Source organism: Trichomycterus rosablanca, chromosome 21, assembly GCF_030014385.1.
Source record: "Trichomycterus rosablanca isolate fTriRos1 chromosome 21, fTriRos1.hap1, whole genome shotgun sequence".
NCBI classification, from domain to species: Eukaryota; Metazoa; Chordata; class Actinopteri; order Siluriformes; family Trichomycteridae; genus Trichomycterus; species Trichomycterus rosablanca.
The window spans coordinates 14,753,407-14,779,334 of NC_086008.1; the positions used below are offsets into that span (position 1 = coordinate 14,753,407).

A 25,928-nucleotide genomic window follows, 5' to 3' on the forward strand; every position below is an offset into this window, starting at 1 on the left:
GCACCGCTGAGATTCAAACCTAGACTTAAATAGTAGTGGGTTAGTGTACTTTATTGCTGCACCACCTGAGCGCCCCAAAAGTGTATTATTTCAACGCAGCCAAATAGCAGCAGCTTCGCTACTGACACACGCCCCCTCGGACACGTGTGCAGTACCAACTGCATCTTTTCACCTGCACGAGGCGCGTTTATATGTGGATCAGCTTTGTGTATGGAGAGACACACCCTGATCAGCATTATTCCCCGACTCTGCACAGGCGCCATCAATCAGCCAGCAGAGGTCGTAATTGCACCAGTTATGAGGAACCTGGTCTGGCTTGTCCCACCCTCTGAACAACAGCCAGATGGCAGAGCTGAGATTCGATACAATGTATTGGAAATCCCAGCTCTGGTGTGCTAGTGTATCTTAACGCCATCTGAGCGGCATAGCCAATTATTTTAAAGGTAGGTGGTTCGCTAGCAGGTTACGAATGGCTCATCTTGTTTACATTTTCAGCATTACGCTTTAATTGAGGGTTAAAAGCCTCAAGGACCCAACAGTGGCAACCTGGCAGTGGTTGGACTTAAACCAGCAACCTTCTTATTACTAGTCCAGTACCTTAGCTGCTAGGCTACAACTGCCCAACTGAATGCTTTACAGATGGAAAGGAGTATATAAGTAGGTAACGTTAACATATAAGTAAAAGGTCAGCTGATACGTTTAGAAAACTGAGCTTACCGGAGGCGTTTGTGAGAGTGCTGGGGCCAGGATGCCTATGAGCCCTGAGGTAAGCGAGAGCCTTCGACTCTCCCCGGGAGGCTCTTTAAGCGTCTCGCCTTTGGTCATCTTGGCACTGCTGGAGCTGGACCTGCCGAGAAGCCGTTGATGGTGCTTGAGGCCGTCTAGCTCGTCCGTGCGGTTCAGGAGCCGGTGGGGCTTCAGCACGCACGTACCGTCCACCCCCGCGCTCCGATCACAGCGGGGCTCCCCGGAGCCGGATCGGGGTAGGAGCCGGTGAGGCCGTGATACCTGACGCTCGTCGGGCCTGGATACGAGCGGCTGCGGCGGTTTGAGGCCCTGCAGCTGTTCCGACAGCGAGGGGCCCAGAAGCTTGCGTGGCTTGCTGACACAACCGTCCACCTCCGGCTTCACGGCGCTCGAACACGTGCGGCGCAAGAGCCGGTGTGACTTGGACACGCCATCCTGCTCGGGCTTGAGCTTTTTTTTGTTCTTCGTGCAGCCGGGTGGGGGGTAGCTGGGGGACCTTGATTGGCACAACAATAGTGGAAAAATAATTAGAAAACGGATATCAAGGGAACTAACTTTCTCCTGCCTGGGACCTGTTTTACAACAAAAACAGGTTGCCAGGTTGCCCAGACAGGTTGCCAGTCCTTCACAGGGCACACATTCAAACACACTCATATACTGTGAATGGAAATTTTATATTTTATTAGTTATTTGCATCAAACTTATACGTTTCTGCTTTCTTAGTTCAATTAGCAGAGGTAGAAGAGACTTTTGGAAGGTTACTTAGGGGCAGAGATATGTTGACCTTGGCATGGGCTTCTTGCTTCCGTGGGAATGCATGGGTGTCAGGATGGTGTGTGCGGGGGTGCACGCGCAGTTTTGATACGGGTGCATTCTTGTGGAGGTACGCCATGTTTCTAACAAACTGACTTGGATGATAAGCAAGTTTGATGTGGAAAGTTGACCTTGAGTTGGGTCGCTGAGAAGAGTTAGCCTGAAGGGGCAGTAAAGTGGGGTATAAATACTGTGATAGGGCAGACAGGAGTCGTCCTCTCTCTCTGTAAAGCTGTGTGAGCGGTTTGCATTGAGGTTGGCCCTCAGCTGAGTAATAAATTGATTATTTGCTTTTATCACTATCCCGGTTGTCTGTGTCAATCTTTAAGGGTTATTTTGAATTCCCACAACAATACCTAGGGGGGTTTTAGTATCTCCAAATAACCTGACTGCATGTCTTTGGACTGTGAAGAAACCGGAGAACAGGCAAACTCCACACAGAAGAGACTCAGACCGCTTCACTTGGGAATCAAACCCAGGACCTTCTTGCTGTGAGGCGACAGTGCTACCCAACAAAGGGTAGCCAAACATTTTACTTGCTAACGCTAATGGGTTACGAATGTCATCTTGTCATTATGAAGAGCCACTTTCTGTACAGGCGCCCTGGGAAACAGAGAGTTCAGAATCCCAGTGCTGGTGTGCTAGTGGAATTTCCCATTGCACCACCTAGGCGCCCGTATCTTTTTATTTTTTAATGTATCAAATATAAAGATAATGCATCTAAATTTTGGGGGGCTTTGAGCAAGGCCCTTAACTTCCTCAGCTCCAGGAGCGCTGCACAGTGGCTGACCCTGTGCTCTGACCCGAGCTTCCAAACAAGCTGGGATATGAGGAAATACAATTTAATCGTACTGTACACATGTATCTGTATATACGACAAATAAAGCCGTTTTATTCAAGTCGTCAACCGCTTCTTTTCACCAGGCAAAGGCAGGGTTACATAGAGCTGTATTGCTTATGGAGAGTCACACACTACTATCAGTGACTCAACCATCCTTCATGCAGACGCCTCAACCATCCAGTACAGAACCAGTTCACCCACCAACCACATCCCTGTGCCCAAAAGTAGCCAATCGATAGCACAGCCAAGAATCAAACTCTAGGTGCTCTACAATCCATCAGTGATGGCCCATACTTACGTGGCTTGAGATCTACTATTTTCAGTCGACAGGTCATCAGATATTTAAACTTAATTATTTTTATGTGGGAAAAGGTTAATTCACAGAAGTGGGTTGATCCAAAAAATGCTGTCAATGTGAATATACACCGATCAGCCATAACATTAAAACCACCTCCCTGTTTCTACACTCACTGTCCATTTTATCAGCTCCACTTACCACATAGAAGCACTTTGTATTTCTACAATTACTGACTGTAGTCCATCTGTTTCTCTGCATGCTTTGTTAGCCCCCTTTCATGCTGTTCTCCAATGGTCAGGACTCTCCCAGGACCACCACAGAGCAGGTATTATTTAGGTGGTGGATCATTCTCAGCACTGCAGTGACACTGACATGGTGGTGGTGTGTTAGTGTGTGTTGTGCTGGTTTGAGTGGATCAGACACAGTAATGCAGATGGAGTTTTTAAACACCTCACTGTCACTGCTGGACTGAGAATAGTCCACCAACCAGCGTCCTGTGACCACTGATAAAGGTCTCAAAGGTGACCAACTCAAACAGCAGCAATAGATGAGCGATTGTCTCTGACTTTACATCTTCAAGGTGGACCAACTAGGTAGGAGTGTCCAGTAAAATGAGTGGACACTGTATTTAAAAACTCCAGCAGCACTGCTGTATCTGATCCACTCATACCAGCACAACACACACTAACACACCACCACCATGTCAGTGTCACTGCATTGCTGAGAATAATCCATCACCCAAATAGTACCTGCTCTGTAGTGGTCCTGTGAGAGTCCTGACCATTGAAGAACAGGGTGATACAGGCTAAAAAAGTATGTAGAGAAACAGATGGACTACAGTCAGTAATTGTAGAACTACAAAGTGCTTCTATATGGTAAGTGATAAAATGGACAGTGAGTGTAGAAACAAGCAGGTGGTTTTAATGTTATGCACTGTATCGACTGGGCACCCCTGGCCTAGCCCAATAGACCCAATCGCCCCATGCAAAACTGCTCATACCTGCGAAGAGTTGAGAAGATGTGCAGAGGAGACTTGACCTTCTTATCTGGCTGCTTTTTGCTATGTGGACAGTTAAGTTTGTCTTTAGTATGATGCTTCCATTCCTGTGTGACAAAGGTCTGCATTATCCTGATAAAACAGAAGCCAGATTTAGAATTAGTTCCAGGATTTAATAAGAGGATCTGTTCATGGAAGATCTGTAAAGAACAGAAATCTTACTTTTTTAACTGGTGTCCTAGGCCGAACCTGTCTTTTGTAGACATCTGGAATACATCAACGGTGGGAACTGAAATAAAAACACGAATGGAGGAGTGAGACAATTACTACCAGCATATAGTAAGAGCTTGAACCAGTAACCCAATGACCACTGAGCTACCACTGGCCTCACTGACATGTTCAGTTGCTATTCAATAAATTAAGGCCGTAATCACAATATACACTGATCAACCTCCTTGTTTCTACACTCACTGTCCATTTAATCAGCTCCACTTACCATATAGAAGCACTTTGTTGCACTTCGTAGTTCTGACAGTTATTGACAGTAGACCATCTGTTTCTCTACATACTTTTTTAACTTGCTTTCACCCTGTTCTTCAATGGTCAGGACCCCCACAAGACCACTACAGAGCAGGTATTATTTAGGTGGTGGGTCATTCTCAGCACTGCAGTGACACTGACTGCAGTGACACACACTGGTGGTGTGTTAGTGTGTGTTGTGCTGGTATGAGTGGATAAGACACAGCAGCGCTGATGGAGTTTTTAAACACCTCACTGTCACTGTTGGACTGAAAATAGTCCATCAACCAAAAGTATCCAGCCAACAGCGCCCCGTGGACACGGTATTTAAAAACTCCAGCAGCGCTGCTGTGTCTGATCCACTCATACCAGCACAACACACAAAAACACACCACCACCATGTCAGTGTCACCGCAGTGCTGAGAATGATCAACCACCCAAATAATAACTACTCTGTGGTGGTCCTGTGAGGGTCCTGACAATTGAGGAACAGCATGAAAGGGGGCTAACAAATAATGCAAAGAAACACATGGACTACAGTCAGTAATTGTAGAACTACAAAGTGCTTCTACAGTGTATCACAAAAGTGAGTACACCACTCACATTTCTGCAAATATTTCATTATATCTTTTCATGGGACAACACTATAGAAATGAAACTTGGATATAACTTAGAGTAGTCAGTGTACAGCTTGTATAGCAGTGTAGATTTACTGTCTTCTGAAAATAACTCAACACACAGCCATTAATGTCTAAATAGCTGGCAACATAAGTGAGTACACCCCACAGTGAACATGTCCAAATTGTGCCCAAAGTGTCAATATTTTGTGTGACCACCATTATTATCCAGCACTGCCTTAACCCTCCTGGGCATGGAATTCACCAGAGCTGCACAGGTTGCTACTGGAATCCTCTTCCACTCCTCCATGATGACATCACGGAGCTGGTGGATGTTAGACACCTTGAACTCCTCCACCTTCCACTTGAGGATGCGCCACAGGTGCTCAATTGGGTTTAGTCCATCACCTTTACCTTCAGCTTCCTCAGCAAGGCAGTTGTCATCTTGGAGGTTGTGTTTGGGGTCGTTATCCTGTTGGAAAACTGCCATGAGGCCCAGTTTTCGAAGGGAGGGGATCATGCTCTGTTTCAGAATGTCACAGTACATGTTGGAATTCATGTTTCCCTCAATGAACTGCAGCTCCCCAGTGCCAGCAACACTCATGCAGCCCAAGACCATGATGCTACCACCACCATGCTTGACTGTAGGCAAGATACAGTTGTCTTGGTACTTCTCACCAGGGCGCCGCCACACATGCTGGACACCATCTGAGCCAAACAAGTTTATCTTGGTCTCGTCAGACCACAGGGCATTCCAGTAATCCATGTTCTTGGACTGCTTGTCTTCAGCAAACTGTTTGCGGGCTTTCTTGTGCGTCAGCTTCCTTCTGGGATGACGACCATGCAGACCGAGTTGATGCAGTGTGCGGTGTATGGTCTGAGCACTGACAGGCTGACCTCCCACGTCTTCAACCTCTGCAGCAATGCTGGCAGCACTCATGTGTATATTTTTTAAAGCCAACCTCTGGATATGACGCCGAACACGTGGACTCAACTTCTTTGGTCGACCCTGGCGAAGCCTGTTCCGAGTGGAACCTGTCCTGGAAAACCGCTGTATGACCTTGGCCACCATGCTGTAGCTCAGTTTCAGGGTGTTAGCAATCTTCTTATAGCCCAGGCCATCTTTGTGGAGAGCAACAATTCTATTTCTCACATCCTCAGAGAGTTCTTTGCCATGAGGTGCCATGTTGAATATCCAGTGGCCAGTATGAGAGAATTGTACCCAAAACACCAAATTTAACAGCCCTGCTCCCCATTTACACCTGGGACCTTGACACATGACACCAGGGAGGGACAACGACACATTTGGGCACAATTTGGACATGTTCACTGTGGGGTGTACTCACTTATGTTGCCAGCTATTTAGACATTAATGGCTGTGTGTTGAGTTATTTTCAGAAGACAGTAAATCTACACTGCTATACAAGCTGTACACTGACTACTCTAAGTTATATCCAAGTTTCATGTCTATAGTGTTGTCCCATGAAAAGATATAATGAAATATTTGCAGAAATGTGAGGGGTGTACTCACTTTTGTGATACACTGTATATGGTAAGTGGAGTTGATAAAATAGACAGTGGGTGTAGAAACAAGGAGGTGGTTTTAGTGTTATGGCTGATCAGTGTATATTGTCCCCCAATATTTTATCTTGGCTTTGACAAGTGACAAGTGTGCCTCCCAATGGCTGGGCTGTTCAGCCATCCTCCCCACTCAGACATAGCCAATCATGTCTGCGTAGATGCCCAACCAATCAACAGCACTACTGAAATTCAAACCTTGGATCTAAGCTGTAGTGGGCTTTTAGTATTAGAGGGTTTTTAGTATTATGTGTCTTAATAAAGTCTTGCAGTCAAATAAAACTGAATGTCTTTGGACTGTGGGAGGAAACCCAGAAGAACCCAGGACCTTCTTGCTGTCAGGCGACAGTGCTACCCACCGAGCCACCGTGCCTCCCTATTCCACTCACTAGCTTGTGTAATGTTAGGATCCGTCACTTTACCCATCAGTTGTTGATATAGAACGAATGTTTTAGTATAGCAGACCCTTCCCCCACCCTTCATGAATGCAGCAATAAATGGCTAAGAATTAAATTATAGAAACGTTTTAAGACGTATAATCTAATATAAAAAAACATTGACTAATCCAATCAGCTAAAAGCTGTGAGACTTTGCTACACACTAATGTTACAAAAGAAGTAACATCATAACTAAGAAGTGCACATAAAGGCAAACGAGCAAACGTGTGTAAAAGTTCTGACCTGGTCCGTTTAGATACTGCGTTAGGGAGCAGTGAAGACGTACAATAACAGGTTCGGTCCTGATCACGTCCCAAGCAAGAGCGATTTCCTCCTGTACAAAAACAGTTGTTTATATATCTTATATAGTATATATATATATATATATATATATATATATATATATACTGGTGCTGGTCATAAAATTAGAATATCATGAAAAAGTTGATTTATTTCAGTAATTCCATTCAAAAAGTGAAACTTGTATATTATATTCATTCATTACACAGAGTGATATATTTCAAATGTTTATTTCTTTTAATGTTGATGATTATAACTGACAACTAATGAAAACCCCAAATTCAGTATCTCAGAAAATTTGAATATTGTGACAAGGTACAATATTGAAGACACCTGGTGCCACACTCTAATCAGCTAATTAACTCAAAACACCTGCAAAGGCCTTTAAATGGTCTCTCAGTCTAGTTCTGTAGGCTACACAATCATGGGGAAGACTGCTGACTTGACAGTTGTCCAAAAGACGACCATTGACACCTTGCACAAGGAGGGCAAGACACAAAAGGTCATTGCTAGAGAGGCTGGCTGTTCACAGAGCTCTGTGTCCAAGCACATTAATAGAGAGGCAAAGGGAAGGAAAAGATGTGGTAGAAAAAAGTGTACAAGCAATAGGGATAACCGCACCCTGGAGAGGATTGTGAAACAAAACCCATTCAAAAATGTGGGGGAGATTCACAAAGAGTGGACTGCAGCTGGAGTCAGTGCTTCAAGAACCACCACGCACAGACGTATGCAAGACATGGGTTTCAGCTGTCGCATTCCTTGTGTCAAGCCACTCTTGAACAAGAGACAGCGTCAGAAGCGTCTCGCCTGGGCTAAAGACAAAAAGGACTGCTGAGTGGTCCAAAGTTATGTTCTCTGATGAAAGTAACTTTTGCATTACCTTTGGAAATCAAGGTCCCAGAGTCTGGAGGAAGAGAGGAGAGGCACAGAATCCATGTTGCTTGAGGTCCAGTGTAAAGTTTCCACAGTCAGTGATGGTTTGGAGTGCCATGTCATCTGCTGGTGTTGGTCCACTGTGTTTTCTGAGGTCCAAGGTCAACGCAGCCGTCTACCAGGAAGTTTTAGAGCACTTCATGCTTCCTGCTGCTGACCAACTTTATGGAAATGCAGATTTCATTTTCCAACAGGACTTGGCACCTGCACACAGTGCCAAAGCTACCAGTACCTGGTTTAAGGACCATGGTATCCCTGTTCTTAATTGGCCAGCAAACTCGCCTGACCTTAACCCCATAGAAAATCTATGGGGTATTGTGAAGAGGAAGATGCGATACGCCAGACCCAACAATTCAGAAGAGCTGAAGGCCACTATCAGAGCAACCTGGGCTCTCATTTTACATTTACATTTTCAGCATTTAGCAGACGCTCTTATCCAGAGCGACTTACAGAAGTGCTTCTATAGTGAACATTTCATTTCTCAAGTTTAGGTAAACAACAGTCGAAGAACACAAATCTGCTAAAACCTGTTAGAACCAAAGTGGCCTTTTTTTTTTTTTTTTTTAATGGAAAAGATTGGAATAAAGTGTTAGTAAATAAGTACAAGTCAGCCTAAGTGTTTAGTAAAAAGGTGGGTTTTTAATCGTTTTTTAAAGACAGCAAGAGACTCAGATGTTCGGACAGACAGAGGAAGTTCGTTCCACCATTTGGGCGCTAGAACAGAGAAGAAGAGCCTTGATGCTTGTCTTCCTTTAGTCCTGGATGGAGGCTCAAGTCGAGCGATACTCATAACACCTGAGCAGTGCCACAGACTGATGGACTCCATCCCATGCCGCATTGCTGCAGTAATCCAGGCAAAAGGAGCCCCAACTAAGTATTGAGTGCTGTACATGCTCATACTTTTCATGTTCATACTTTTCAGTTGGCCAACATTTCTAAAAATCCTTTTTTTGTATTGGTCTTAAGTAATATTCTAATTTTATGAGATACTGAATTTGGGGTTTTCATTAGTTGTCAGTTATAATCATCAACATTAAAAGAAATAAACATTTGAAATATATCAGTCTGTGTGTAATGAATGAATATAATATACAAGTTTCACTTTTTGAATGGAATTACTGAATTAAATCAACTTTTTCATGATATTCTAATTTTATGACCAGCACCAGTATATATACAGTGTATCACAAAAGTGAGTACACCCCTCACATTTCTGCAGATATTTAAGTATATCTTTTCATGGTACAACACTGACAAAATGACACTTTGACACAATGAAAAGTAGTCTGTGTGCAGCTTATATAACAGTGTAAATTTATTCTTCCCTCAAAATAACTCAATATACAGCCATTAATGTCTAAACCACCGGCAACAAAAGTGAGTACACCCCGTAGTGAAAGTTCCTGAAGTGTCAATATTTTGTGTGGCCACCATTATTTCCCAGAACTGCCTTAACTCTCCTGGGCATGGAGTTTACCAGAGCTTCACAGGTTGCCACTGGAATGCTTTTCCACTCCTCCATGACGACATCACGGAGCTGGCGGATATTGGAGACTTTGCGCTCCTCCACCTTCCGGTTGAGGATGCCCCAAAGATGTTCTATTGGGTTTAGGTCTGGAGACATGCTTGGCCAGTCCATCACCTTTACCCTCAGCCTCTTCAATAAAGCAGTGGCCGTCTTAGAGGTGTGTTTGGGGTCATTATCATGCTGGAACACTGCCCTGCGACCCAGTTTCCGGAGGGAGGGGATCATGCTCTGCTTCAGTATTTCACAGTACATATTGGAGTTCATGTGTCCCTCAATGAAATGTAACTCCCCAACACCTGCTGCACTCATGCAGCCCCAGATTATGGCATTCCCACCACCATGCTTGACTGTAGGCATGACACACTTATCTTTGTACTCCTCACCTGATTGCCGCCACACATGCTTGAGACCATCTGAACCAAACAATCTCATCAGACCATAGGACATGGTTTCAGTAATCCATGTCCTTTGTTGACATGTCTTCAGCAAACTGTTTGCGGGCTTTCTTGTGTAGAGACTTCAGAAGAGGCTTCCTTCTGGGGTGACAGCCATGCAGACCAATTTGATGTAGTGTGCGGCGTATGGTCTGAGCACTGACAGGCTGACCCCCCACCTTTTCAATCTCTGCAGCAATGCTGACAGCACTCCTGCACCTATCTTTCAAAGACAGCAGTTGGATGTGACGCTGAGCACGTGCACTCAGCTTCTTTGGACGACCAACGCAAGGTCTGTTCTGAGTGGACCCTGCTCTTTTAAAACGCTGGATGATCTTGGCCACTGTGCTGCAGCTCAGTTTCAGGGTGTTGGCAATCTTCTTGTAGCCTTGGCCATCTTCATGTAGCGCAACAATTCGTCTTTTAAGATCCTCAGAGAGTTCTTTGCCATGAGGTGCCATGTTGGAACTTTCAGTGACCAGTATGAGAGAGTGTGAGAGCTGTACTACTAAATTGAACACACCTGCTCCCTATGCACACCTGAGACCTAGTAACACTAACAAATCACATGACATTTTGGAGGGAAAATGACAAGCAGTGCTCAATTTGGACATTTAGGGGTGTAGTCTCTTAGGGGTGTACTCACTTTTGTTGCCGGTGGTTTAGACATTAATGGCTGTATATTGAGTTATTTTGAGGGAAGAATAAATTTACACTGTTATATAAGCTGCACACAGAATACTTTTCATTGTGTCAAAGTGTCATTTTGTCAGTGTTGTCCCATGAAAAGATATACTTAAATATCTGCAGAAATTTAAGGGGTGTACTCACTTTTGTGATACACTGTATATATATACAGGGGTTGGACAAAATAACTGAAACACCTGTCATTTTAGTGTGGGAGGTTTCATGGCTAAATTGGACCAGTCTGGTGGCCAATCTTCATTAATTGCGCATTGCACCAGTAAGAGCAGAGTGTGAAGGTTCAATTAGCAGGGTAAGAGCACAGTTTTGCTCAAAATATTGCAATGCACACAACATTATGGGTGACATACCAGAGTTCAAAAGAGGACAAATTGTTGGTGCACGTCTTGCTGGCGCATCTGTGACCAAGACAGCAAGTCTTTGTGATGTATCAAGAGCCACGGTATCCAGGGTAATGTCAGCATACCACCAAGAAGGACAAACCACATCCAACAGGATTAACTGTGGACGCAAGAGGAAGCTGTCTGAAAGGGATGTTCGGGTGCTAACCCGGATTGTATCCAAAAAACATAAAACCACGGCTGCCCAAATCACGGCAGAATTAAATGTGCACCTCAACTCTCCTGTTTCCACCAGAACTGTCCGTCGGGAGCTCCACAGGGTCAATATACACGGCCGGGCTGCTATAGCCAAACCTTTGGTCACTCGTGCCAATGCCAAACGTCGGTTTCAATGGTGCAAGGAGCGCAAATCTTGGGCTGTGGACAATGTGAAACATGTATTGTTCTCTGATGAGTCCACCTTTACTGTTTTCCCCACATCCGGGAGAGTTACGGTGTGGAGAAGCCCCAAAGAAGCGTACCACCCAGACTGTTGCATGCCCAGAGTGAAGCATGGGGGTGGATCAGTGATGGTTTGGGCTGCCATATCATGGCATTCCCTTGGCCCAATACTTGTGCTAGATGGGCGCGTCACTGCCAAGGACTACCGAACCATTCTGGAGGACCATGTGCATCCAATGGCGGTGCCGTGTATCAGGATGACAATGCACCAATACACACAGCAAGACTGGTGAAAGATTGGTTTGATGAACATGAAAGTGAAGTTGAACATCTCCCATGGCCTGCACAGTCACCAGATCTAAATATTATTGAGCCACTTTGGGGTGTTTTGGAGAAGCGAGTCAGGAAACGTTTTCCTCCATCAGCATCACGTAGTGACCTGACCACTATCCTGCAAGAAGAATGGCTTAAAATCCCTCTGACCACTGTGCAGGACTTGTATATGTCATTTCCAAGACGAATTGACGCTGTATTGGCCGCAAAAGGAGGCCCTACACAATACTAATAAATTATTGTGGTCTAAAACCAGGTGTTTCAGTTATTTTGTCCAACCCCTGTATATATATATATAGTATTTACATCTTTATATATATATATAGTATAGTATTTATATCTATATACATAGTATAGTGTTTACATCTATATATAGCATAGTATTTACATCTACATACATAGTATAGTATTTATATCTATATACATAGTATAGCATTTACATCTTTATATATATATAGTATATTATTTATATCTATATACATAGTATAGTATTTACATCTATATATATAGCATAGTATTTACATCTACATACATAGTAAAGTATTTATATCTATATATAGTATAGTATTCATATGTATATATAGTATTCATATCTATATATTATAGTATTTATATCTTTATCTATATAACATAGTATTCATATATATATATATATATACAGTGTATCACGAAAGTGAGTACACCCCTCACATTTCTGCAAATATTTCATTATATCTTTTCATGGGACAACACTATAGAAATAAAACTTGGATAGTTAAGAGTAGTCAGTGTACAACTTGTATAGCAGTGTAGATTTACTGTCTTCTGAAAATAACTCAACACACAGCCATTAATGTCTAAATAGCTGGCAACATAAGTGAGTACACCCCACAGTGAACATGTCCAAATTGTGCCCAAAGTGTCAATATTTTGTGTGACCACCATTATTATCCAGCACTGCCTTAACCCTCCTGGGCATGGAATTCACCAGAGCTGCACAGGTTGCTACTGGAATCCTCTTCCACTCCTCCATGATGACATCACGGAGCTGGTGGATGTTAGACACCTTGAACTCCTCCACCTTCCACCTGAGGATGCGCCACAGGTGCTCAATTGGGTTTAGTCCATCACCTTTACCTTCAGCTTCCTCAGCAAGGCAGTTGTCATCTTGGAGGTTGTGTTTGGGGTCGTTATCATGTTGGAAAACTGCCATGAGGCCCAGTTTTCGAAGGGAGGGGATCATGCTCTGTTTCAGAATGTCACAGTACATGTTGGAATTCATGTTTCCCTCAATGAACTGCAGCTCCCCAGTGCCAGCAACACTCATGCAGCCCAAGACCATGATGCTACCACCACCATGCTTGACTGTAGGCAAGATACAGTTGTCTTGGTACTTCTCACCAGGGTGCCGCCACACATGCTGGACACCATCTGAGCCAAACAAGTTTATCTTGGTCTCGTCAGACCACAGGGCATTCCAGTAATCCATGTTCTTGGACTGCTTGTCTTCAGCAAACTGTTTGCGGGCTTTCTTGTGCATCAGCTTCCTTCTGGGATGACGACCATGCAGACTGAGTTGATGCAGTGTGCGGCGTATGGTCTGAGCACTGACAGGCTGACCTCCCACGTCTTCAACCTCTGCAGCAATGCTGGCAGCACTCATGTGTCTATTTTTTAAAGCCAACCTCTGGATATGACGCCGAACGTGGACTCAGCCTCTTTGGTCGACCCTGGCGAAGCCTGTTCCGAGTGGAACCTGTCCTGGAAAACCGCTGTATGACCTTGGCCACCATGCTGTAGCTCAGTTTCAGGGTGTTAGCAATCTTCTTATAGCCCAGGCCATCTTTGTGGAGAGCAACAATTCTATTTCTCACATCCTCAGAGAGTTCTTTGCCATGAGGTGCCATGTTGAATATCCAGTGGCCAGTATGAGAGAATTGTACCCAAAACACCAAATTTAACAGCCCTGCTCCCCATTTACACCTGGGACCTTGACACATGACACCAGGGAGGGACAACGACACATTTGGGCACAATTTGGACATGTTCACTGTGGGGTGTACTCACTTATGTTGCCAGCTATTTAGACATTAATGGCTGTGTGTTGAGTTATTTTCAGAAGACAGTAAATCTACACTGCTATACAAGCTGTACACTGACTACTCTAAGTTATATCCAAGTTTCATTTCTATAGTGTCGTCCCATGAAAAGATATAATGAAATATTTGCAGAAATGTGAGGGGTGTACTCACTTTTGTGATACACTGTATATATACTGTATATCTTTATGTATATAATATAGTATTTATATATATATATATATATATATATATATATAGTATAGTATTTATATCTATATGTATAGCAAAGAATTTATATCTATATATGTAGTATAGTATTTACATCTATAAATAGTATAGTATTTCTATCTATCTATCTATCTATCTATCTAATCTATCTATCTATATCAAATCTATATCTATATCTATATACAGTGTATCACAAAAGTGAGTACACCCTTCACATTTCTGCAGATATTTAAGTATATCTTTTCATGGGACAACACTGACAAAATGACACTTTGACACAATGAAAAGTAGTCTGTGTGCAGCTTATATAACAGTGTAAATTTATTCTTCCCTCAAAATAACTCAATATACAGCCATTAATGTCTAAACCACCGGCAACAAAAGTGAGTACACCCCTTAGTGAAAGTTCCTGAAGTGTCAATATTTTGTGTGGCCACCATTATTTCCCAGAACTGCCTTAACTCTCCTGGGCATGGAGTTTACCAGAGCTTCACAGGTTGCCACTGGAATGCTTTTCCACTCCTCCATGACGACATCACGGAGCTGGCGGATATTCGAGACTTTGCGCTCCTCCACCTTCCGCTTGAGGATGCCCCAAAGATGTTCTATTGGGTTTAGGTCTGGAGACATGCTTGGCCAGTCCATCACCTTTACCCTCAGCCTCTTCAATAAAGCAGTGGTCGTCTTAGAGGTGTGTTTGGGGTCATTATCATGCTGGAACACTGCCCTGCGACCCAGTTTCTGGAGGGAGGGGATCATGCTCTGCTTCAGTATTTCACAGTACATATTGGAGTTCATGTGTCCCTCAATGAAATGTAACTCCCCAACACCTGCTGCACTCATGCAGCCCCAGACCATGGCATTCCCACCACCATGCTTGACTGTAGGCATGACACACTTATCTTTGTACTCCTCACCTGATTGCCGCCACACATGCTTGAGACCATCTGAAGCAAACAAATTAATCTTGGTCTCATCAGACCATAGGACATGGTTCCAGTAATCCATGTCCTTTGTTGACATGTCTTCAGCAAACTGTTTGCGGGCTTTCTTGCGTAGAGACTTCAGAAGAGGCTTCCTTCTGGGGTGACAGCCATGCAGACCAATTTGATGTAGTGTGCGGCGTATGGTCTGAGCACTGACAGGCTGACCCCCCACCTTTTCAATCTCTGCAGCAATGCTGACAGCACTCCTGCGCCTATTTTTCAAAGACAGCAGTTGGATGTGACGCTGAGCACGTGCACTCAGCTTCTTTGGACGACCAACGCGAGGTCTGTTCTGAGTGGACCCTGCTCTTTTAAAACGCTGGATGATCTTGGCCACTGTGCTGCAGCTCAGTTTCAGGGTGTTGGCAATCTTCTTGTAGCCTTGGCCATCTTCATGTAGTGCAACAATTCGTCTTTTAAGATCCTCCGAGAGTTCTTTGCCATGAGGTGCCATGTTGGAACTTTCAGTGACCAGTATGAGAGAGTGTGAGAGCTGTACTACTAAATTGAACACACCTGCTCCCTATGCACACCTGAGACCTAGTAACACTAACGAGTCACATGACATTTTGGAGGGAAAATGACAAGCAGTGCTCAATTTGGACATTTAGGGGTGTAGTCTCTTAGGGGTGTACTCACTTTTGTTGCCGGTGGTTTAGACATTAATGGCTGTATATTGAGTTATTTTGAGGGAAGAATAAATTTACACTGTTATATAAGCTGCACACAGACTACTTTTCATTATGTCAAAGTGTCATTTTGTCAGTGTTGTCCCATGAAAAGATATACTTAAATATCTGCAGAAATGTGAGGGGTGTACTCACTTTTGTGATACACTGTATATATATATATATATATATATATATATATATATATATACAGTATATATATATATAGAGATATAGATATAGATATATAAAATAGTATTTATATATTGCATAAATACACATATCTGGCAAATTATTTGTTACCTTTATCTAACATAAGATACTTACATCTAGAAAACTGACATCTATGTGAAGGTCAATGTCTACATCATCAATTGCACCATATTCCCTAAAAGAAACCAACAGATTTACAAAGTAATTTATTGTCATTTTATATGTATATGACAAACACCGACCAGGCATAACATTATGACCACTGACAAGTGCATAAATGTCAGAGCATCTCCAAAACTGCAGCTGTTGTGGGGTGTTCCCGGTCTGCAGTGGTCAGTATCTATCAAAAGTGGTCCAAGGAAGGAACAGTGGTAAACCGACAACAGGGTCATGGGCAGCCAAGGCTCATTGATGCACGTGGGGAGCAAAGGCTGGCCCGTGTGGTCCGATCCAACAGACGAGCTACTGTAGCTCAGATTGCTGAAGACGTTAATACTGGTTTTGAGATAAAGGTGTCAGAATACACAGTGCATCACAGCTTGTTGTGTACGGGGCTGCATAGACGCAGACCAGTCAGGATGCCCATGCTGACCCCTGTCCACCGGCGAAAGCGCCAGCAATGGGCACGTGAGCATTGGAACTGGACCATGGAGCAATGGAAGGCCTGGTCTGAGGAATTACATCGGGTGCGTGTGCGTAGTTTACCTGGGGAACACATGGCATGTTACTTTGACACGTACCGCCTACCTAAGCATCTTAGTGCCAGATACCACAGCACACGTTCAGGGGTCTAGTAGAGTCCATGCCTCAACGGGTCAGGGCTGTTTCAGCAGCAAAAGGGAGACTGTCATAATGTTATGCCTGATCGGTGTATAAACGTACAATAACAAGCAGGAAATTACACGGATCAATCTGCATAAATGAGGGACATGCAGCATGATTTGTGAAAATTCGCCTGCAGTAACACATTTCTACCACAGAGATCGCCAAATCTTAAGTCCCATAAAATTCATAATAATTTTATAATAATAATAATAATAAGGTACATTTACTGCAAACGACTGTTGCTGCATTGAAGTTAATTACAATTACAGTTATGCACCAAAGGCAGACACAGAAAACACAGACGGGACGCCTGAACCCTCACCGAGGTTGCCACTACTAACTAAACGTTCAGCTCTGTGAGTCTTCGATCAACAAGTCTTTTAATAGCTGCATTAGCATAAAGCTAGAATGATAAATGAAATGACAAATTCCAAGACCAGATTTTGAAAATGAATCATTTTCTCAGCAGCAGCTTGGCGCCGTTTACGACTCCCTCCTACTCTATGCGTCAAGCTTGAGTGTTTATTTTTCAGGTTGTTGAGAACATTGACATTGACAGATGCTGTTATGCTTTGCTATGGTAATAATTAGAGCCATCACGGTTTGATTCTTTTTTTTTTTTTAAACCACTGTAACCATTGGAGAAAATACGATATCAGATTATTTTGCTTGTTAGCTAGCGTGGGTAGTTAAAATGGCTAATTTTATTGTTAATCTTCATTCACAATGCATCATGAGTCATGAACACTAACATGGGAACCTGTCAAGATTAACACGCTAGTTGGTGTTGGATTTAATGTTTTTTTGTTTATGCTCCACGCCCCCTCTGTCTCTGCCCCTGCCCCCTGATTTGCCTGCATGTCTATGAGCCCCAACTTGTTCTTCAATTATTGTCTTGGGTATCCAGTTTTAGTTGAAGTATGATGGATAGCTTAAAGCTACATTAGCCACGTTCTAGCCTAACCTAGCATAGTCATTGTATAACCTTGATATCTTTGTTCCTTGTTCTAGCCTAGCTTTAGTTTAACCGTGAGATCCTTGAACCCCTTCATTGCCTAATCTTTGTACAGTATTAAGCTTCGAAATTGCATACTTCCATACTGAACAGTAGGCGAAAGCAGTACGCAAGAGTGGGTAGTATGTCCGAATACATAGTATTCATTAAACAGTACGCAAAAACTACCCGGATGACCTACTGCATGGGCCATTTTTGATTATGCAAACAATGCACACTTGCATAACCCTGAGTAATGTTATTAGTAGCTTTGTGGAGAACGACAGAATTAATTTTGTCTGATTTTAAAATTGTTAGAACTGTGGCATGATCACAGGGCTGAGGAATAATGCTAATGGGGGTGTGACCCTCTATCCACAGTGCCCGTCAGTGTATGAACTCGACTCGTGCAGGTGAAAAATGCAGTCTGTACTGACTGTGCGTACCGGAGGGGGCGTATGTCAGTTGAGAGGCGTCCTCAGTCAGCGGTGAAGGGTCGAATCAGTATAGAGGACGCAATCAGGGTAATTGGACACGACTAGACTGGGGGATAAAAATTGAGGAAAAAAAGAGGGAGAAAAAAAAAAGCTGCTTCTGGTCAACGTTCCAATTCATCTAAAGGGTGTTTGAGATTGTTGAAGTCAGGGCTTTAAGCAGGCTGCTGAGGCCTTCCCCAAAGTTTTGTCACAAAGTATATTAAGCATGGCGAACAGATTATTTTTAAATTGCATGGTTGCATGATTGGAATCAGAACTGAATTGACTGACTCAATGCTTTTTTGCCGATTCCTATTTTAATCATCCTATTTTAACATCGATTTACAGTTAGGCCAAACAATTGGGAGCTATTTTTATTTTAAAAATCTAATAATTAAAATCAAATAAAAGAAATCTGATTCTAGATTTACTCTGTTTGTCTTAAGCTAGTGAATAAAATCATCAAGTCATCACTGTCCCACAGGACAAAACAATACTAACAGTTATCACAAAGAAAATCCTATTTCAGTGCCCATTACTTTAGCACTCTAGGCTAGTTGTTTGTGTGGGATTTATTTTCAGGACCTGTACTTTTTTTTTTTTACTCCTGCGAGACCTCTGCCCACATACATGCATTCGTGTCAACTGGTGAAAGAAGTTTAAACATGTATTGGTTATTCTGGACAGCTTCACATTACTGAATACGATTTGAAAAGCACTCAGACAGCACACCTTAACTGACTGCACACACAACAGTGTTTATAGAAGGTCAATAACTACAAACCCATTCCTGCATTTCAGGCCTGCAACACATTAAAAAAAAAGTTGGGACATTAAAGCATTTACCACTTTGTAATGTTGCCATTCCTTTTCACCAGAGGAGACCAAGTGATTTGATGTTTCAGCTTTAATTTTGTCCCGTTCTTCCTGCAAACACGTCTTAAGATGGGTAACAGTACGGGGTCGTCATTGTCGCATTTTTCATTTCAAAATCCTCCACACATTCTCTATTGGGGACAGATCAGGACTGCAGGCAGGCCAGTCCGGTACCCGCACCCTCTTCTTCCGCAGCCATGCCTTTGTAATGTGTGCAGCATGTGGTTTTGCATTGTCTACCCTGGAAAAGACGACGTCTTGAAGGCAGCACATGTTGCTCTAAGATCTCAATGTACTTTTCTGCATTAATGCTGCATCACAGAAGTGTAAATGACCTTTTCCAAGGCCACTGACACACCCCATACCATGACAGACCCTGGCTTTTGGACTTGTTCCTGATGACAGTCTGGATGGTCATTTTGGTCTTTGGTCCAGAGCACACAGCGTCCAATTTTTCCAAAAAAGACCTGGAATGCTGATTCATCTGACCACAATACACGTTTCCACTGTGTGATGGTCCATCCTAGATGCCTCCGAGCCCAGAGAAGTCGACGCCGCTTCTGCACATGGTTAACATAAGGCTTCTTTTTTGCACAGGAAAGTTTTAAGTGGTATTTGTGCATGTAACTCTGTATTGTAGTGCTTGACAAAGGTTTGCCAAAGTAATCCCTCACCCATGTGGTTATATCAGCTATTGTTGAGTGGTGGTTCTTGATGCAGTGCCGTCTGAGGGGTGGAAGATCACGGGCGTTCAGCTTGAGCTTGCGCCCTTGGCCTTTACACAATGAAATTCCTCCCAACTCCTTGAATCGTTTGATGATATTATGCACTGTAGAGGGAAAAATATGCAAATCCCATCTAATCTTTCTTTGAGGTTCATTGTTTTTAATATTTCAATAATTTTCTCACACATTTGTTGACAAACTGGAGATCCTCTGATCATCCTTGCTCATCACCTGTTTGGAATCACATCATTATTTAGTTTTTTCACCTCATTACTTGCCCTAAACTGCCCCTGTCCCAACTTTTTTTGGAATGTGTTGCAGGCCTGAAATGCAGGAATGGATGTTTAAGTAAATGTAAAAGTAATGTAAGAAACAATGCATTTTTATTTTATTTGCATTTTCCATACTGTCCCAACTTTTTCTGATTTGGGGTTGTAAAAACCCACTGGTAGTTTCTGCATAAATGTCAAGCTGTTTTGGTCCTGAGAAGGTGAGAGAATGAGCAGGTACCTGAGCGATACTGCATGATGGCCATATAAATCCCTCACGGCTGCCAGGTCAGCCTCCAGCTGAGGGTGTTTGTGAAGCTCTCCATCATAATTCACCTGCAAGATACACACACACACACACACACACACACACACACACAAACACACACACAGTTACTTAGGTCAGGGTACGGATGCTAAGTCATAGAAAATCAGGAGGCAGCAGTTATTCAGCTTCATCCAGGAATAGGATGGAGAGGAGCTGGCAAATCTGTGAGGAAGAAACCGTGGTAAGTAGAAACACTTCCACCAGGAGCGAATTAATGCTCAGCGAGGCACAGGTAACTGTCAGTTGCGTGTCTCCTGGGGAATCAGCAACCAGGACAGGGACTGGTGCAAAGATACAGAGAGAGAAGGTCTAATGGAAGACCCCATTCTGTATGTAATGCCGCTGTCTGACTTCCCCCTGGAGCAGATGTGTGATGACTCCCTGTGGAATGCTTTTAACCAAGCTGCAACAAGGATGCCTGTATTGGTCCCCACTTCCCCCCATTAAGACCCACAGCCAATCGGGTTCAGCCCTACTGTAACAAGTTAAGCCGGTAGTGGCAGCTCAGCGGTTAATGTACTGGACAAGTAATCTGAAGGTTGGCAGTTCAAGCCCCACCACCAAGAAGTTGCCAATGTTGGGCCCCTGAGTAAAGCCCCTCAATTGCTCAAACTGTATTTTGATACTACCTGCTTGGGCAAACTTTCACCCTTGTCTTGGAACACTCTCGCCTGCACATGCCAGTGCCTAAATCCGTTTACAGCCCTTTAACTTCAATAAGGTCCACAGGCTGGGGGCTTCATTGGGCAGTTGGGAAATGTGACAGGTGGGTGTGGTTTTGAAGCATTTAAGTTACAATTTGTGCCATTTAGCAGACGCTTTTATCCAATGTAACCTAGACTCATGACTGAATACAATTTGAGCAGTTGATGTTGACGGGCCTTACTCAGGTGCCCAACTGTGGCTACTTGGCAGTGGAGGGACTTGAACAGGCAACTGTATGATTACTACTCTAGTACCTTAATCTTAAGGATTGCTGAAACCTATTTGGTGTATATTTTATTAGCATAGTGTGTCAAATTTATCTAACAAATGTCATTCAAGGGCGCTTGGTTGGCGCACTGAAATTCCTCCCGATTCCTTAAATCATTTAATAATATTATGCACTGTAGAGGGAGAAATATGCAAATCCCTTCCAATCTTTCTTTGAGGTTTTTAAACACTTTAATTTTCTCATGCATTTGTTGACAAACTGGAGATCCTCTGATCATCTTTGCTCATCAAAGACTCAGCCTTTCCTGGATGCTGCTTTTGTACCAAATCATGAGTATAATCACCTGTTGACATTACCTGCTTGGAATCACATCAAGGATCATCAATTGCTCTTCACAGCATAGGAGAGCAATTGACAGCCCGGGCCACCTCAATTTGGAGGTTGGGGTGGTGGCAGTGACAAGAGAGATAAAGTTCTAGCTGACTACGACTAGATTAGTCATTTACAGTATTTGATTGCAGCCTACTGGACTAGCTGGTGTAATTAAGAATGATGACAGACTCCCAAAATGGTCTACAGACCCCCTAAAAGTATGTGACATATACAGTAAATCTCTACCTTTACCCCAAAATCTTTCTTCACTAGACTAAAGCAGAAAAAATATAATCCTCCAGATGACCAGAGGCAGTGATGATGATGATAATGATGATAAAACAGTCCACATTGATCGAAAGCTCCCAGAATCAGAGGGAACATCAAAGCCGTAATAGGGTCACATTACCGTGAGTGAGTACCAGTGTGCCTTCGCAGCCACCGAGAGCATTAGAGGACCCATATTCATTCAGACAACGGCCACTAATCATTCATGAAAATCTGCTATGAGTCATGAAAATGTACCCAGTGAGGCTAAATCGAGTTCATTTATTCTGACTTTACTGTAATGGATCTCCTCCAATGAGTCGGCCTGTTTGAGAGCAACTCACTCGTGCAGACATTCGTTTGTATGATAAAAACCTGTCAAGGCATGGGCTCCACTAGACCCCTTAAGATGTGCTGTGGTATCTGGCACCAAGATGTTAGCAGCAGATCCTTTAACTCCTGTATGTTGCGAGGTGGGGCCTCCATGGATCGAACTTATTTGGAAACCAAACTCGTTGTTGTGCTCCTCAAACCGTTCCTGAAGCATTTTTGCTTTGTGGCAGGGCGCATTATCCTGCCATCAGGGAATACCGTTTCCATGAACAGGTGTACATGGTCTGCGACAATGCTTAGGTAGGTGGTACGTGTCAAAGTAACATCCAGATGGATGGCAGGACCCAAGGTTTCCCAGCAAAACGTTGCTCAAAGCATCACACTGCCTCCGCCAGCTTGCCTTCTTCCCATAGTGCATCCTGGTGCCATGTGTTCCCCATGTAACCAACGTGATGTAAAAGAAAACGTGATTAATCAGACAAGGCCACCTTCATCCAATGCTCCATGGTCCAGTTCCGATGCTCACGAGCCCATTGTTGGCACTTTCGGCAGTGGACAGGGGTCAGCATGGGCACCCTGACTGGTCAGCGTCTGCAGCCCCAAACGCAACAAACTGTGGTGCACTGTGTATTCTGACACCTTTCTATCAGAACCAGCATTAACTTCTTCAGCAATTTGAGCTACAGTAGCTCGTCTGTTGGATCGGACCACACAGGCACCAGTGAGTCTTGGCCACCCATGACCCTGTCGCCGGTTTACCACTGTTCCTTCCTTGGACCACTTTTGATAGATACTGACCACTGCAGACCGGGAACACCCCACAACAGCTGCAGTTTTGGAGACGCTCTGACCCAGTCGTCTAGCCATCACAATTTGGCCCTTGTCGCCCATTTTTCCTGCTTCTAACACATCAAGTTTGAGGATGTTCACTTGCTGCCTAATATTTCCGGTTACATAAGAAGAAATATTTCATTTACACTTGCCTGGCCACCATAGTAGAACTCTTCTGAGTCATTATCACCCTCTGAATCCTCTTCTACAGCGAAATGGAACTACAAGATCAGAATAATCAAAACATTAAGATCAGATAAACAGAACTGAATAGTAGATTTGTGGCATTATTTACTAGTCACATTATCAAACCACCAAGATGTTAATCTTTAGCATCAGACTCACTGTGGTTTTGTCGATCTGAAGTTTCGACTTGATGGAAAGACAGCTGGTGGCATCATTACTGATCCGAATCTCTGCAGTAAATTTGAAACCAGTGATGATTATCAAAACCCGATGAGCCGTTTAATCAAAGTTTGGATTGAACATTATTCGCCCTATGTCCAACATCCGACGTTAATCAGCCTGCGGACACTTCCTGCACTAAACCTAATTAGGAAACTGCAAATTCTTAATTGACTTTACACTAAAATTAATTAAGTAGGCTTATTGATTGCAAAATAACACAACCACACTCAATGGAAACCACTAATTTATGAAGAGCAGGCTGGAAAATGCATGTACAATTACGGTCTATTAACCACCTTAATAGTTGCTAATTCCAGTTAATGATTTGAGATTAAAGTAAGTGGGTGAAAAGGTAGTGGGCACTTCATAAAGGGTTAAGGTTTAAGGTTAGGGTTTAGGGTTAATCCTGCTCCAATCAAAACAGAATCTGTAAAAAAGAAATGAAGCTGGAACCATATTCCTCCCGATTTAGTGCAATAAAGCAAGGATCAGAATGTCAATGGATCCAATATAATGTCAATGGATCCAACATATTAGGGGTCAGAATGTCAATGACCCAGTATAATGTCAATGAATCCAATAAATTAGGGATCGGAATGTCAATGAATCCAATATAATGTCAATGAATCCAATATATTAGGGGTCAGAACGTCAATGGATCCAATATAATGTCAATGGATCCAATATATTAGGGGTCAGAATGTCAGTGGATCCAATATATTATGGGTCATATTGTCAGTGGATCCAATATAATGTCAATGGATCCAATATATTAGGAGTCAGAATGTCAATGGATCCAATATATTAGGAGTCAGAATGTCAGTGGATCCAGTACAATAACAATGGATCCAATATATTAGGGGTCAGAACGTCAATGGATCCAATATAATGTCAATGGATCCAATATATTAGGGGTCAGAATGTCAGTGGATCCAATATATTATGGGTCATATTGTCAATGGATCCAATATAATGTCAATGAATCCAATATAATATTAATGGATCCAATATATTAGGGGTCAGAATGTCAGTGGATCCAATATAATGTCAATAGATTTAAATATAATGGCAATGGATGCAATATATTAGAGGTCAGAATGTCAATGGATCCAATATAATTTCAATGAATCCAATATATTAGGGGTCAGAATGTCAGTGAATCCAATATAATGTCAATAGATCCAATATAATGGCAATGGATCCAATATATTAAGGGGTCACAATGTCAATGGATCCAATATATTAGGGGTCAGAATGTCAGTGGATCCAATATAATGTCAGTGGATCCAATATAATGTCAATAGATCCAATATAATGGCAATAGATCCAATATATTAGAGGTCAGAATGTCAGTGGATCCAATATAATGTCAATAGATCCAATATAATGGCAATGGATCCAATATATTAGAGATCAGAATGTCAATGGATCCAATATATTAGGGGTCAGAATGTCAGTGGATCCAATATAATGTCAATAGATTCAATATAATGTCAATGGATCCAATATATTAAGGGGTCACAATGTCAATGGATCCAATATATTAGGAGTCAGAATGTCAATGGATCCAATATATTAGGAGTCAGAATGTCAATGGATCCAATACAATAACAATGGATCCAATATATTAGGGGTCAGAATGTCAGTGGATCCAATATAATGTCAATGGATCCAAAAAATTATGGGTCATATTGTCAGTGCTCCAATATAAGGTCAATAGATTCAATATATTATGGGTCTTACTGTCAGTGGATCCAAAATAATGTCAATGGATTCAATATAATGTCAATGGATCCAACATAACACAAAAAAGGTCAGACCCCATCAGGTAATTAAAAATAACCACAAACAGAAAAACCCACTCCAAATCTTATGCACCAATAACAAACTACTAAATCTCTTAAAACTTGTAGCATATTTATTTTTTTGTCCTGTTATCATCATCACAAAGCTGCAGGGTGTCTAAAGCATGTGACTGTGTTACCGAAGAATTAGCTATCTTGCTAATTGTTTTAACAGTCTTGCAGGTTATATTTGTCATGCTTAATTTAAAATCAGGCCACTGACTCAGAGCTGTGAACTGAGGTAAATCTTCAAACAGATTTATTATTAAATTATTATTAAACACAGATCCCGTCACCAGATGTAGAGATTGATTTGTTAGTCTTACTACATATTAAAAATAGCCATAGGGAATAGAACAGGGAAACAGATTTGCTGCCCTCCCCTTAGACCTGCCCCTGCCCGAGGGGACATGACTGGCTGTGTCTGTT

The 25,928-nt window shown here is 42.8% G+C and overlaps 1 protein-coding gene across 1 annotated transcript in view; it reads right to left on the minus strand.

Annotated features, from left to right (window-relative positions):
- parp8 (poly (ADP-ribose) polymerase family, member 8) overlaps positions 1–25,928 on the minus strand; it is a 72,577-nt gene that overhangs the window by 16,999 nt on the left and 29,650 nt on the right. Inside the window, exons 5-12 of the mRNA XM_063017628.1 lie at positions 23,593–23,663; positions 23,400–23,468; positions 20,424–20,518; positions 16,132–16,192; positions 7,091–7,181; positions 3,919–3,985; positions 3,700–3,828; positions 718–1,243 (exon numbers count right to left, since the gene is read on the minus strand). Coding sequence (XP_062873698.1) covers positions 718–1,243; positions 3,700–3,828; positions 3,919–3,985; positions 7,091–7,181; positions 16,132–16,192; positions 20,424–20,518; positions 23,400–23,468; positions 23,593–23,663 — 1,109 coding nt within the window. The remainder of the gene's footprint in view (positions 1–717; positions 1,244–3,699; positions 3,829–3,918; positions 3,986–7,090; positions 7,182–16,131; positions 16,193–20,423; positions 20,519–23,399; positions 23,469–23,592; positions 23,664–25,928) is intronic.